Source organism: Camarhynchus parvulus, chromosome 8 (assembly GCF_901933205.1).
Source record: "Camarhynchus parvulus chromosome 8, STF_HiC, whole genome shotgun sequence".
NCBI classification, from domain to species: Eukaryota; Metazoa; Chordata; class Aves; order Passeriformes; family Thraupidae; genus Camarhynchus; species Camarhynchus parvulus.
This window is the reverse complement of record NC_044578.1, coordinates 6,174,421-6,187,659: the sequence shown is the minus strand read 5'-3', so window position 1 is coordinate 6,187,659 and position 13,239 is coordinate 6,174,421. Positions and strand designations below refer to the sequence as shown.

General features: G+C 44.7%; 1 protein-coding gene across 2 annotated transcripts; it reads left to right on the top strand.

Moving 5' to 3' along the window:
• The first annotated feature begins 427 nt into the window (after positions 1-427).
• Positions 428-6,598, top strand: CDKN2C (cyclin dependent kinase inhibitor 2C). 2 transcript variants are annotated; one of them, XM_030953519.1, is made up of 3 exons: positions 428-680; positions 1,054-1,194; positions 4,725-6,598. In XM_030953519.1, the coding sequence occupies exons 2-3, from the start codon at positions 1,066-1,068 to the stop codon at positions 5,097-5,099; spliced, it is 504 nt and encodes a 167-aa protein (XP_030809379.1). In that variant the 5' UTR covers positions 428-680; positions 1,054-1,065; the 3' UTR covers positions 5,100-6,598. The 2 variants fall into 2 exon arrangements, with proteins under 2 accessions (XP_030809379.1, XP_030809378.1); XM_030953518.1 differs by lacking the exon at positions 428-680 and having other exon boundaries at positions 873-1,194.
• The last annotated feature ends 6,641 nt before the right edge of the window (positions 6,599-13,239 follow it).

Below are 13,239 nucleotides of genomic sequence, written 5' to 3'. Positions count from 1 at the left end.
CGGAGGCGGCGGCCGCGGACCGGCAAGTGCAGCTTTATTTCGCGAAGTTGGAAGAAGAGGCGAGCGGGGCTGTCAGTGCGGCTGCGAGTGCGGCCGGGCCGGGGCAGCGGCGGCACCAGCGCAGCCCCTGCCCCCGCCAGGAGCTCTGCCCGCGCCCCGCGGCCGCGGCGGGAACAGCGGCTGTCCCGGGGAGCGCCCGGCGGAGCGCGGACAGCGGCAGCGGGACCCCGGCGGAGGAACGACGGCGGAGACGGCTCCGCGCCGCGGCTCCTCCACGCCCTGAGCGCGGGCGGCGGTTCGCGGCAGCCCCCCGCGCCGCCCGCCGCCCTCCTGGATGCTCCGGAGCCGCCGCCGCCGGGGGCGGCCGCCGGCCGGGATCGCGCCCGCCCGCTGCGCGGAGGCTGCGCGGGGCCGCGGGAGTGAAGCTGCTGCTGCTGCTGCTGCTGCGGGGAGCGAGAGCACCGGGGGAGCGAGCTGGGCGCCGGCACAGCCACCGCCGCCGCGCCCGGCCCTCCGCGGGCGCGGCTCGTCCTTCCCTTCCCTGCTGGGCCCGGACTAAGCCGACGGAGAGGGATGAAGGGGGGGATCCCGAGCGGGAGTTGGATGCACACTGCTACAGGAGACCTTTCCTCCGAGCTGCTGCTGCTGCTGCTAAGTTTCAGAAACCGGCTGTGAACAGGGTGGGTTGTCTTCTTCTTCCAAGATCTCATGTCTGAGTGAGTCTCCGGTGTACGTGTATATATGTTACCTATAACATATACAATATCTTGCCTAGCTGTTCATCTATTCCCCCCCCCCCCGCGAAAGTGGCCAAAGTCTTTAATAAGAGTTACTCTATATGTGGAAGCAAAGAAATCTTGCGTTCAAGTGGAGCTGCAGTTTTGCTGAATAATCACGTGTGAGTTAGGGGCGGGCTCTTGGCAAGGAGGTTTTTTACGAGTATTTACTACAAGGTCTTACTCCAGAAGATTAACCATCCCAATCCTTCTGTCAGTCTCCGATGCCATGCCTGGTTAAAAAAAAAAAAAATCTCATCTTTTTTCCGATCGTCAGTCACCCTAAAGAATGGCCGAGCCTTCTGGGAACGAGCTGGCGTCCGCGGCTGCCAAGGGGGACCTAGCGCAACTTACTAATTTGTTGCAAAAGAATGTAAACGTCAATGCACAAAATGGATTTGGGAGGACTGCGCTGCAGGTTGGTATCCAGAGAGGGAGAAAATATTTCATCACTGGTACCTACGTGACCCGGGTTTCCAAAAAAGACGTTTTAAGCAGGCTGGTGGATGAAATCCGAGTGGTTTTTCAAACTCGTTGGATGCCATATTTTATAAGTTTAGTGGCTCCAACTCCCTAAAATGACGTACTTGAAATAAAACTGGTCAAAACCATTCTTTCAATCGGGGATCACCTTCAATGTCAAACGGGCTACGAATTTGCTAATATTTGCTAACTTCGTGGGGAAGAGGCAAGGAATGAGAGAGCTGAGATGAAAAGAAATCAGCTTAGGTGAGCAGGATTTCATAGCAGGTCTGTAAACACAAATGTTCTGTTCTCTGAAGCTTAGGATTTTTATATTTTTTTCTTTTTTCTTTTTTTTTTTTTTTCCTGCAATGTGCTTTTAAAGTGTGGCTCTTCTGAGGTCTGCTGTGGATGGTACTTTTCCTTTATGCTCTGTTTGTGGGAATGACCTTTCTCATTGGGAATCATGCTGCTCAGAAGCGAGGACCTCCGATGTACATTAAGAGCTAGCCCTGCGAGCCAGGGTTCCAGCTGAATCACTTGCTTTTTCATTCATATTCAAAACTTTAATATTTGCTTTTTTCAGATCGGCTAGCAGGGCACTGCTTCCAGTTATTTCCTTTCTGATCGTATAGGGTGCTGTGTCCTAATTTTTAACTGTGTAGTTGTGCAGGCAGGAGTTGAAACTCGTCCAACTGCTAAGTATTGTAGCTGATGAAAGATTTTGCTTTTATTATTATCAGATAATGATTGCAAAAAGGCTAGAATACCTTCCAAATAGTGAAAGATGTGATTTATAAATCCAGAGGGAAAATTAGTGTGGTTATTTTTACTTAAGTTATAAGTAATGCAATGTGGAAGTGGAGCTATAGGTCTTTTTCATTTCACACATTAGTAAAATTGTTTTTTAACCCCTCTTCCCCCTTCCCCCAAAACCATGGTAATAATTTCTGAAAGTGGATTTTTAGACAGCATAGAACCTGTGAGTGTACTCGAGATATTTACAGCTTTTTGGCTTAACATCAAAATGTTAAAGCTGGAAAATAAGCACCTCTTGCTGATAATGCAGGAATGACCCTTTTTTGATAATTTCGCTGAAGCTGGAGATCTGTGAGCTCCTCGCTGTCCTGTTAACACCTAAATAGGGCATCGCATGGCAGTGCAGGCACTTGCAGCAACTTTTAAGAGAGTGAAAGGGTTTAAATTAAGAACTCAGACAAGCTAAATTCTTTAAGAAAGCAGGAAACATTTAGCCAGTTGATTTATCCTCGGGACAAGGGGGCTGAAAACCGATTTGTCCTACAGGAATGCTGGATATTTTTTCTAAAAGCAGCTAACTGTCCATATCCTGACTTAAGGTATATTTTACACAATTACATAGCACCCAGCTGCATTAAACATGCATCTGTGCCCTAACGATACTTCTTAGGGATTATAGCAACCGAGCTGATGAACCACCACAAAAACCAAAACAGGAGAATCTGCCGACTTATTTTCAATATGTATCATCCTAAAATGTGCTGTGGGTGCCTGGCCACGCTCGAAAGACTTCTCTCTCAGTGCACCCTGCAAGAGTGAGATAATCTCTCTGTAATCTCTCTCTCAATTACAACGGAGAGAATGCTCCTATATTAATGTCAATGAATTTATATTTTTCCTCTGCATTTATGTTTAATTAAACAAATACTCGGCTTGTCTTGCTCTGTCCTTTTTATTTCTGGTGAAGTGTACCTATGCAGGCCTCAAATACATCTCCTGCCCTTATGCTCTTTGTCAGATTTATTAAATTAATGCTTTTTATTTCTTTGCTTCCCTCCCCCCTAACATTATTTTGCAAAATATAGGAGGCATTTGCTGTTCAGCTGTAGCCCACGGCCAAAAAGCACCACCTTTTTTTGGATTTTCTCCCCCTCGCATCTTTAACTGAAGCCTTCAGTCCCCTGGCCTGAACACTGAAAACTCCCACTAAACACAAATATATGTTTTGAATTCACAAATAATACAGCCTGGGCTCTCAAAAAGAGATCAGAATGTCCGGTTTTTACTAAACAAAGAGAGATCACAATGATCTTGTTTTCTTTTAAATCGCTTCCATCTCTGTCAGAAGTGAAAGAACTGGCTGGAAGTCGGGAGCTGGAAGCCTTGGGGCACAGAGAGATCTCTTTCCCTGAATCCCAGCCTGTCTTATCTGCACTTTTGCTCCTGTCTGTGGTTATAATGTGCTGGGCTGCTTTACACTTCAAATGCTGTACATAAATGTATTTGTTATATCTTGTTTTTCTTAAAAAACTTGATATGTATTTTTTGTCAGGGGAGATTTTCAGCAAACCTCTGTAGAAATTGTACCTTAAGCTAAATCTAATGCGCTGTAATGCTCGTTTATGCTGATTTTTTTTAATTAATCAAGATTTTCAAATCAATGTGTGAATCTCTCTCTGAGGAAATACAAAAGAATCGTTTTTTTCGAATTTTGTACTCACCATGAGATTAGTTACAAGGACAGGAAAATACTGCCTATAGGCTAGAGATTACACAACATACATTACAGTGTTCATTTTTGGAAAGTGTGCAAACAAAAAATCAGGAATTACAAGGAAATCGGGGCAAGCAGTTAAGTTACAAATAAGAGAGATTTGTGTTCTAATTATGATAGTTTTATGGTGCAATTGAGAAAATTGAAAGAAGCTTTTTTTTTTTTCCCTGAGAGAAACAGTCAGAAAATCCAATTATTGTTGTTGTTGTATTTATTTTTTAAGGGATGTTTTAACGACAGAACATAGCCACAGTTTACTTATAGAAAGGTTGTGAAAGTATAATATAATATACTGATTTTAGAAGACAATTTCTGTAATTTTGAAACATTCCTTCTGACTTTTCATTTTTGGGTGACCTAATGAAACACAAATATTGGGGAGAAGAATTTCTTTTAACATTTATGTTTCTCAACAGATAGAGCTATGGTATAGTCCAAATATTTGTTTTATGATAATGCATAGACAATGTAAACACCTGAAAGCTTGTAAAAACACATTCTACATTTGCTGTTGCTTAGGTAAAATATCTGTTCCTCAGAGACCCTATATTTGCTGTTTAACAAGATTAAACAGTAATGCAGAGGTGTCTCAATACTTAAGCAAATAAAACCGAACTATACATAATTTTTATATGTTCAGAAACTGAGATGACCCTCATTAGGGAAAAAAAAAATTGTTTATGCCATTCTGTGCTATTTCAGGCATTAACCTCTCCGAGGCAGAAAGCTATGACCACCGAAATGATAACATCTTTCACAATTTCACCGAGTTTAGTAACAAATACATGAAAAACGAGACGTTCTGGTGTGTCATTAGCTCTATAGCGAGTCTCCTCTGTCTGCTTTAAATGAGAATTGGGCTCTGACAAAAGCCAGGGATGAGAAGGAGGACGGGAGGCAGTGCTGGAGCAAACCCCCACCCGCGGTATCCAATTCTCCTCTCTCTTTCCCAGGTGATGAAACTCGGCAACCCCGAAATCGCCCGGCGGCTGCTCAGTAACGGGGCGAACCCCAACCTGAAAGACAGTACCGGCTTCGCTGTCATCCACGATGTAGCCAGGGAGGGCTTTCTGGACACTTTGCAGACTCTGCTGGAGTTCAAAGCCGATGTTAACATCGAGGACAACGACGGCAACCTGCCCCTGCACCTGGCGGCGCAGGAGGGGCACGTGCGGGTGGTGGAGCTGCTGCTGGCGCGCTCCGAGTGCAAGGTGGGCCACCAGAACAAGCACGGCGCCACCGCCTACGACCTGGCCAAGCTCTACCGGAGGGCAGCCGTGGTGGAACTCCTGGAGGCCACCAGCTCCTTCCCCCCCAGCATGGACTGAACCCCCGCCAGGACGGGGGCTCCTTTGGACCTGAGGGTGTGCAGACTTCTTGGGGTGTTTCCCTCCTTTCTAACAACATTTGTTGCCACATTATTATTTTTTTTTTCCTTCTCAACAGCTGGTAGTGTAAGTCTCAAGAAATTCCAGAGGTGGGTTTTTAGACAATGGAAATGTTTTAAATCCATGCTCCCAGCAGTTTCCTATACCTTTCACTTTACAAAGTACTCCCAGGCTTATCCGTGTGTATGTTGGTTGCTCATATCTAGTGTTCCAGTATCAACTTTTACAATTTATTTTAGGTCATTCATATCAAGTCATTAATACAAGAGCTACTATTCACTTGCTTAATATTGCTGGGCTTTTAAGAAAAGGAAATAGTTTACTGTGATTTCTCCCACCTCTCAATGCACCCCTCCCTTCTCCTCACTCCCCCCACCCCTTTCGGTCAGGCTCGAGAGTCTGCGGTCCTGTTTTAGCTAAAAACATCCTTTTAAAAAGGGGTCACCTGCAGCCCCTGCACAGGCAGAGCTGGAAGTCAAAGGCTGCCTGGCCTGAGGACAGTGGATGGCGCTTAGATGCTTTAGGCAGTAACTGTATTTTGTCACTAACAAGAGCTTGTAGAACTAGGTCACTTACTTTCTAAATTTACATGACACTTTTCCTCTTTGTGTATTTAAACTTTCACCAATCTGGTTTTGAATTTAGTTACCAGAAACAGTATAAGTGGTGTTTCTTCGAGTGCCAGAGGTTTTAAACAGCTCAGTTTAGTAGTTCGTGTTTACTGTGCACTGCAGAGGACTTTTTTTTTCTAGTTTCAAAACAAGCAGCAGAGAACCATTGTCAAAGGGGACACGAAAGCTGCAATGCAGCACTTCTGGTCGCTTCATCTGCTGATTGCAGTTTAGATGTTCTCTAAGTAATATTTGCTTTCCATCAATACTCTGTTTTGTCTGGAAATAAACTATTTTAATGACAGCATCTCACAAAACAAGAACATTTGAATAAGGTGACATTTAGGAAGCAGCACTTTTGATATTTGTGAAGTTAACTTATTGCTTGCACCTAAAACAAAATTTAACCATTGGAAATTTTCCATTGCAACAGAGAGTTGAGAGTATTCATCAGACTGAAGCTCATTTGCCTCTCCAGCCCCAACAGGAGCTAACGATGCTCAGCACCGTGTCGGGAAGAGTCTATTATGAAACTTTTAACATTTGTACAGGATCTACTTATTGGGCAGATGGGCAGTTTAAAGTGCTTCATTTTGAATAGTCTACATTTAAGTCGTGCAAAATAGAAGGTTTTAAATCAATGCAAAATGAATACTACTTTAAATAGCTCTTAAAATTGAGGAGAGGGAATACATTAGTTTAGTTTTTAACTTTTTTTTTAATTAGCCCCACAAAATCAGTTACTACATTTTCAAGTAAAAAAAAAATTACTGAAACTGTCTGTCACATTTACTATAAGCTCTGTCACACTGCTGTGTTCTGATTAAAAACCTCTGTGAAATATGAAAAATTGTGCCATGATCATTAATCGGAGCAGCACAGCACATCAGAAGAACTTTTGGGGAAATAACCCCAAAATTCCCGGTAGAAAGAGCACTAAACCACTTGAAATATTAAACGGAGCAACATAATCCGCAGGTCCCCGAGGTGAAGTGACCCAAATCGCTATGTTGCTCTCCATCTTCCTCTCCTCGTGTCCTGGAGGATGGTCCAAGCTTTTCCCTCTCCATTCCTCTCACAAAGAGGAATTCCGTGCTACACCAGAAGGTAATATCCAGCTTTCTCACGTTTGGTTTTTTGTGTTTTTTTTTAACCCGTGCTACTAAAAAACCTCATTCCAAACCCGTTTGGAGCTTCATCAGCATTTAATTTACGCTATGGCGAAGTTTAAGCAGTGGCTTAATAAGAGCAACTTCTCTTCCGAGAAAAATGCCCCGCCTAGTCAGAAATAGCGGCTTTTATTGCGTGCCAGGAGTTCAGGGTTAAAGCCAGGACGAATCACCCCCGGCCATGCCCAAAGCCTCGGCGGCTGAGTCACGGTTTAAAGGTGTGTTTTATCTGATTTCACTGCTGCGCTTTCTCTGTGAGCCCCTCAACAGGACGATCAATTGAAATTCCTAGTTAGATACTTGGAAAGCAAAAATTGCTCTCTATTATCCCAGGAAGTTAATAGTTACTGCAAAGAGCCTCTAGAAAACCAAAGAAAGCAGTCAGCTGGTGGGTTACACGCACCTTACAGGGTTTGCCAGTGACAAAAGGTGCCCGGTTGCTGGGGAATGGCTTTCCTCCAAAAGTCTTTATATTTACTGAGCGAGGAGAAAATAATATAATGCAAGTCTCATTAACAGAGAATCTTGACACCTAAAAAGGATTGTAATATTGCATGTAGTTTCAGAAATTGCTTTGGCGCTTTTCCCACAGTATTTTGGCAACATCAAAAAGTCCAGTTTCAAAAACTCGCATATTCCTGAAAATGTCAACAAACATATTTATCCAGAGATGCAAAACTGCAGCGTGTGAGATTGAATTGAAGATTTTTGAGAGCTTTTATTGAGACATAAACCAACTGCCAAGTAAGTCTCCAGGCAGGAGCAGAGATCGCCCTGCAGCAGCCCAGGAATCGGCAGCAAAGAGTGCAGTACCGAGATGAGAGGTATAAATAGAAACAAATACAGCAAGCACACAAAAATGTGAAGAAATAGAGCATAAAATGTAGTTGTACCAGGATTCACAGTGACCAGGCTGTGTGAGGACACAACTGTGGGGCAACAGCCCTCTCCCCTATTTCAGTTACACGGATGAGCAAAGCTGTTACACTTGACCTTTGTTTCTAAATTATCCTCGGAACAACGGCGGGGGCTGCTGAGCTCCTTTTGGAAAGGGGCAGATCCTAAAGGGATCCTACAGGGAACGAAGAGAGTTTCATCTGTGGCAGCAGCACCGTGAGAGGGTGGGTGCTGGGAGAGAGGGGCAGAAGTGCAGGGCTAACCCTGGCACTGCCCTGCCCTTAGCCGGGGGAGAGTGAATGAGAAGGTATTTGAAGGTGAATTTTCCTCGCTCTCCAGTGCAATAATCTACAGCACATTTAAGTACAGGAAAACACTTTCTTTCCAGCTTTCAGTGTAGGGAGAGGAATGGAATCAATGGTTTATTCCATGGTGGGGTAAGATACTAGCTCCCTAGGAAATGCCATTGCATTGTTCACATGAAGGAAGAGTTAACACAGGAGAAAGCTACCACTTTTCATCTTCTAAAAGAAAGAAAAGGTTTTCTTCCACAAATGTACCTGGGAATTCACTGGGCAGCCAGAACCAGCCAGACATTATTATCTCCTGACTAAAGTGCTGAAATTGCCTCGAAAAAGCGAGGGGAGGAAAGCTTTTACATTTATCCCTGGGGACTGTTATCCTGTGCATGGAGCGGGGGGAGGCGGGGGGGTGGGGAATAAAAAAAAAAATTTAAAAAGGGAGAAAGAAGGAGAGAGAGAAAGAAAGATTTCTCACCGGCTCTCAGCACAGCCTGCCCCACGAGACAGGCACTCAAAATGTCGGTGCTCCCGGAGGGCTCAGCGGGGTCCCCGGGGAGGAGGGAGGGTCGCGCCGGCCGAGGTGCGGGCAGGTCGGGCGGCCCCCGGGGAGCGCCGGGGCGCGGGGCCGCGGGGCGGGGGCCGCGCCCGGCTCCGAAACCGTTACTTTGGCTCCTGCGGCTCCGCTCCCCTTGCTCTTCCTGTCCAAATAATTTTAAATTTACGCGCCTTAAATAACAGTCTGATTTTATTTATTTAGTTTCCTCCGCGGGCTCCGCCGCCGCTTCGCTGCGCCCCGGTCCCCGCCGCCAGGCCCGGGGCTGCCGCCGGCCGGGCAGCGCAGCGCGGCCCGGGGCTCGGGCACCCCGGCCGCCCCCGCCGCCTCTCTCCCGCCGCCGCCGCAACTTCCACTGCGCCCCTTCTTTTTTTTTTTTTTTCCCTATCTTCTCCTTCTTCCTTTTTTTTTTTTTTCCCTCTTTTCTCTTTTCCCCTCCCTTTCCTCCCTCTCCCCGCAGCCCGGACTGGAGTCTCCTCAGCGAAACTCCGGTGCTTTCGCGGCCGCGGTGAGTACAGAGAAGGGAGCCACGTCTCGCCGGGGGATGTTTCGAACGCATCTTTGCGGCCGCTGCCGGGCGGCGGCGGCGGCGGGGGCTCCCGCTGCTGCGCCGGGCTCTCCTCCCCCGGCCCCGCACCCAGGGATGCAGAAGCATCTTCTCCCACCGCAGCTCACGTAGAAGGCAAAACCAAGCAGGTTTGTCTCCAGGTTTCCTTAAAAAAATGGGTAGCAAGGTGTATCTCCCAGCCGGAGCTTTTCATGCATGACCTTGTGTCTGATTTTAAAATCAGACAGGGGAGAGAGGGGGGAGGAAAAATCCACGCTTCTTGGCTTCTGTGTCACAGAGGCGAGAAAATTATCTTCGGATGTAAAGTACATGGCACATTTCTGAGAGGCACATGTGCCAAGCCTGGCTCTGGAGCCCTGATCTGCAGAGCCCCACTTGGAAAAAAATAATAATTCACTTCTGCCATGGCTCTGAGTGGTAAAATGGCTTCTGCGTTTTGAAGAAGCACTAAGTACAAATCACCAGGGACATTTTACAGTGCCAAAGGTTCCTGCTTGTCATTTTGTACTTTTCCCCTGTTTGAATTACCTCTCAGCACAGTATCAGTTATAATTGTGCGAAGTTCAGCTTAAGGATCTACGAGAAAGAGAACTCTCCTATGCTGGATACTTCAGAATAACCTTGACCTTTGATGAGTGCTTATCCTACAAGATAAGTCATGCAGGGAAAGCATGGAATTGGGCAAGGCACCTGCAAAAGCACAAATGAAATGGCTCTATTTTTAAACTAGTGTTAAAATGGCTTCTGAATCTGACCAAACAAGGGGCACTCAGGGGCTAAAAGACAAAATCTGGAGCTCGGTGGCAAATTTCAGTTTGACACACAGAGGACCCCGAGCCAATTTCCTCACCCCCGATACATTTTGTGCCGTTGGTGCAACCAGACTCAAACTGCCAGAAAGGGTAAATTCCTTCTGAAAGAAAATGAATCAGCCAAAAGTATAATCAGCTTTTCAGGGAAGTACAAGACCACTGAACCATGTTTCCAGTTGCATTTCTTTGTTCCTCTGTAACTGTTTTCTGGTATTTGCAGCAGTAATTATAAGGGCCACTAGCATTTATCAATCTTTTAAATTAAAGAAGCCTAATTCGGGGTAGGAAGCTTGAAACATTTTCTTCACAGTGCAGCCACTAAAAGGTTAAAGTCGATTCACAGCTCCTCTGAAAGTTTTCCTTCAGCAGATAGCTCCTATCAAGATGGTCTTTCTTTCTCCTGTTACACCCTGGGAGGAGGAAACGGGGCAGCATTTCTACTGCAATACAGCCCTTTTCACTCCTCAATATTAAGATTATTACCAACACAATGATATTTTAAGGAAAACTTTTACATACACGGGGCTAATGAACATTTAAAGGAATAGATACACAGCACAAACCACAATAAAATGCGATGCCTTGTAGGAACACTGTGTATTCAAAAGCTTTTCAGGGTTTGACCTTAATGAAACACAAGAGCAGTCCTGGGTACAGATCACATTTATATGCAGAGTATATTGCGGGCCCGAATGAGGGCTTCTGCTAAAGTTAATTGTAATTTTCTGGTGAGGGAGGATCCATGTTCAGGCCTGAAGTTATTAACATCTATTCTGATGGAAATAGGGACATTGGGATACACTTTGTCAAATCAAAAAAGAGTACTTTCTGCTTCAGATCTGTTACCCTAGAGGTGATGTACCACCATTTGAAAATCTGCACTTCCAAATCAGGCATGCCAGGATGGGACTTGAATTGATCAGTCAGGAACTTTTGCTTGCATCTAGTAATGCTGGAGAACAGGCAGAGGAGGTGTTCAGTCCACACTAGCTGGAATATACACAGGCCTGGAAACCAAGCTGTTAATTGTAAATGCTTCCTACAGAATGGACTTCTAAAATTTTTCTGAAAGGAGAAGTACACTCTGCTAGAAAAAGCAGGTTTTTTCTCTGTACATAACATAGTCCTTGAGGGTGTGACTGTAGGTACACAAACAAAGCTGTATTTAATCTCCCTAAGAGAATTTTATAGAGAACATCTGTTAAAGAGAGAAGTGTATTTGTTTCAGGAGAGCTGTAACATTTAGTAATATCAACTCCTTGCACCAACATATATGCTTTAAAATAGTGTGCTGTCTGTGGATTTTTCAGATGTAATTTGTTTTGGCTTCTGTAAAATAAGGGCTGCAGAGCTGAGCTCACTTTGATACAGCCACAGTATTCACAATCCAGCACTGTATGCATGTATTACAGAGAACAACAATTTCCTTCCTGTACGAGCATTTTAATTTATGGAAACATACTGTTTTGTGTAAAGAAGGTAGTAGATAATTAACAGTATTCATTTAATCTAATTATAGGCCTCTGAGGCAAAAAGCTGACACTTTTCATTGTGGTATATTCAGGGAAGTTAATTGAAACAACATTGCAGCCACAAGGCATAACATGCCCATCGTATATTTGATACTAATTCTTTTCTCAAAAACGGGACCAATCCGATGCTCACTAGAGATAAGAGTTGCTGTTACTCACTCGAGTAAGGAAAGTCTAGGGAACCTCATTATGCAATGCTGCATGCACTGCAATATCTCTGCAATTCCAGAGCTAACCACAGACAGCTTAATTTGCCAAATTGCGAGAGGATTTTGTAATGTACACAAGTATCTACTACAAATTAAGAAAAGATTGAACACGTTTTTAGCCAGGACGTGGGTCAGAATCTGAACAGAGATCTGCCTCAAGAAGCAAGAGGTCAATGTACCAACTTTTAGCTCTGTTTAATCTTTAGGAGGAACCAAGCAGTAACAGCAACCTTCTCCCTAGGAGTTGTTATTAGAAGTGTAGTTTGTGGATTTAAGCTATCAGTATGACAAACAGATAAACAGACAGCAAATCAACACCTGCAGATCTCAAGTACATATAAAAAATATGTCAGACTATATGCAGAGTAATTTTTCCTATCACCTGATATACACCAACAACTCAATCTTCTGACAGAAGTGCTGCTTTCATTCTCAAAAGGAAAGTAAAGCTCAGTTCTGCAAAGTTTGCCTTCAGCTTGCAGAAAATGTGACAGACCAAACACACGGTTTGTGGGGAAGCATTTACCATTTATATTAAAAAATTGGAATTTAACATAAATGGCAAATTCTTGCAAGCTAAATCATGATGCTAGGGGCAAATTTCAATGTTTCCCCCTGTTTTGCCACTGGAGGAGCAGAACTGGTGTCTCTGCAGCTCCAGCAGACAGAACATTTAAAAGGGTGGCAGGACACCTCCCACTCCCCTCCCTGGCTGCTGCTCAGTGACCTCCTGCTCAGCTTTGCCCTGGGCAGCACCCAGCCCTTTCCCACTCTGCTCCTGCATCTCCAGGCCGTGTTGGGAGGCAAAATTGCCAAGGCAGGGCTGCTGACCCCTGTGATGAATTACACACAATGTAATGGGGATGGTGCAAGCCCTCTTAGAGGACAAACATCCACAGTGAAAGGCCATCAGGCTGAATGCAGGGCCTTGCTTTGCTCTGCCAGCGAGAGACACTGCTGGCAGCCCTACCTATCATTTCAAAATTACTTGCAGCATTTTCAAATGGATTTTGCAGAAATACTTTTTACTGTGATTAAAAAAAAAAAAAGCTGTATATTGCACTTCAGGCACTTGAATGTTTGTTAACAAAATCAGAGAGAGGAAGCCTGAAAAATAAACAGATAATGACATGCGGTCACCTTAACTCCAGGGCTCTGGCTCAGGAGATCCAGAACATGTGATAAAGATCTCTAACAAGAAAAGAAAATGTGGCTATAGATGTTAGTCATACCTGATTCCTGTTCCTATACCATTACAGATAAATCACAATTTGCATTTATGTCTGACTCAGAAGATCAGCCTAGTCTCAGAGTTCAGTCTGTACTCACACCCTGTCTTTCCCTTGATGCTCTTCCTTCTGCCTGGTTCCTGCCTTCTCTTTCCCCTCTGTGCTGTTTTAAGGAAACTCCCAGCTCTTTCTTTTCCG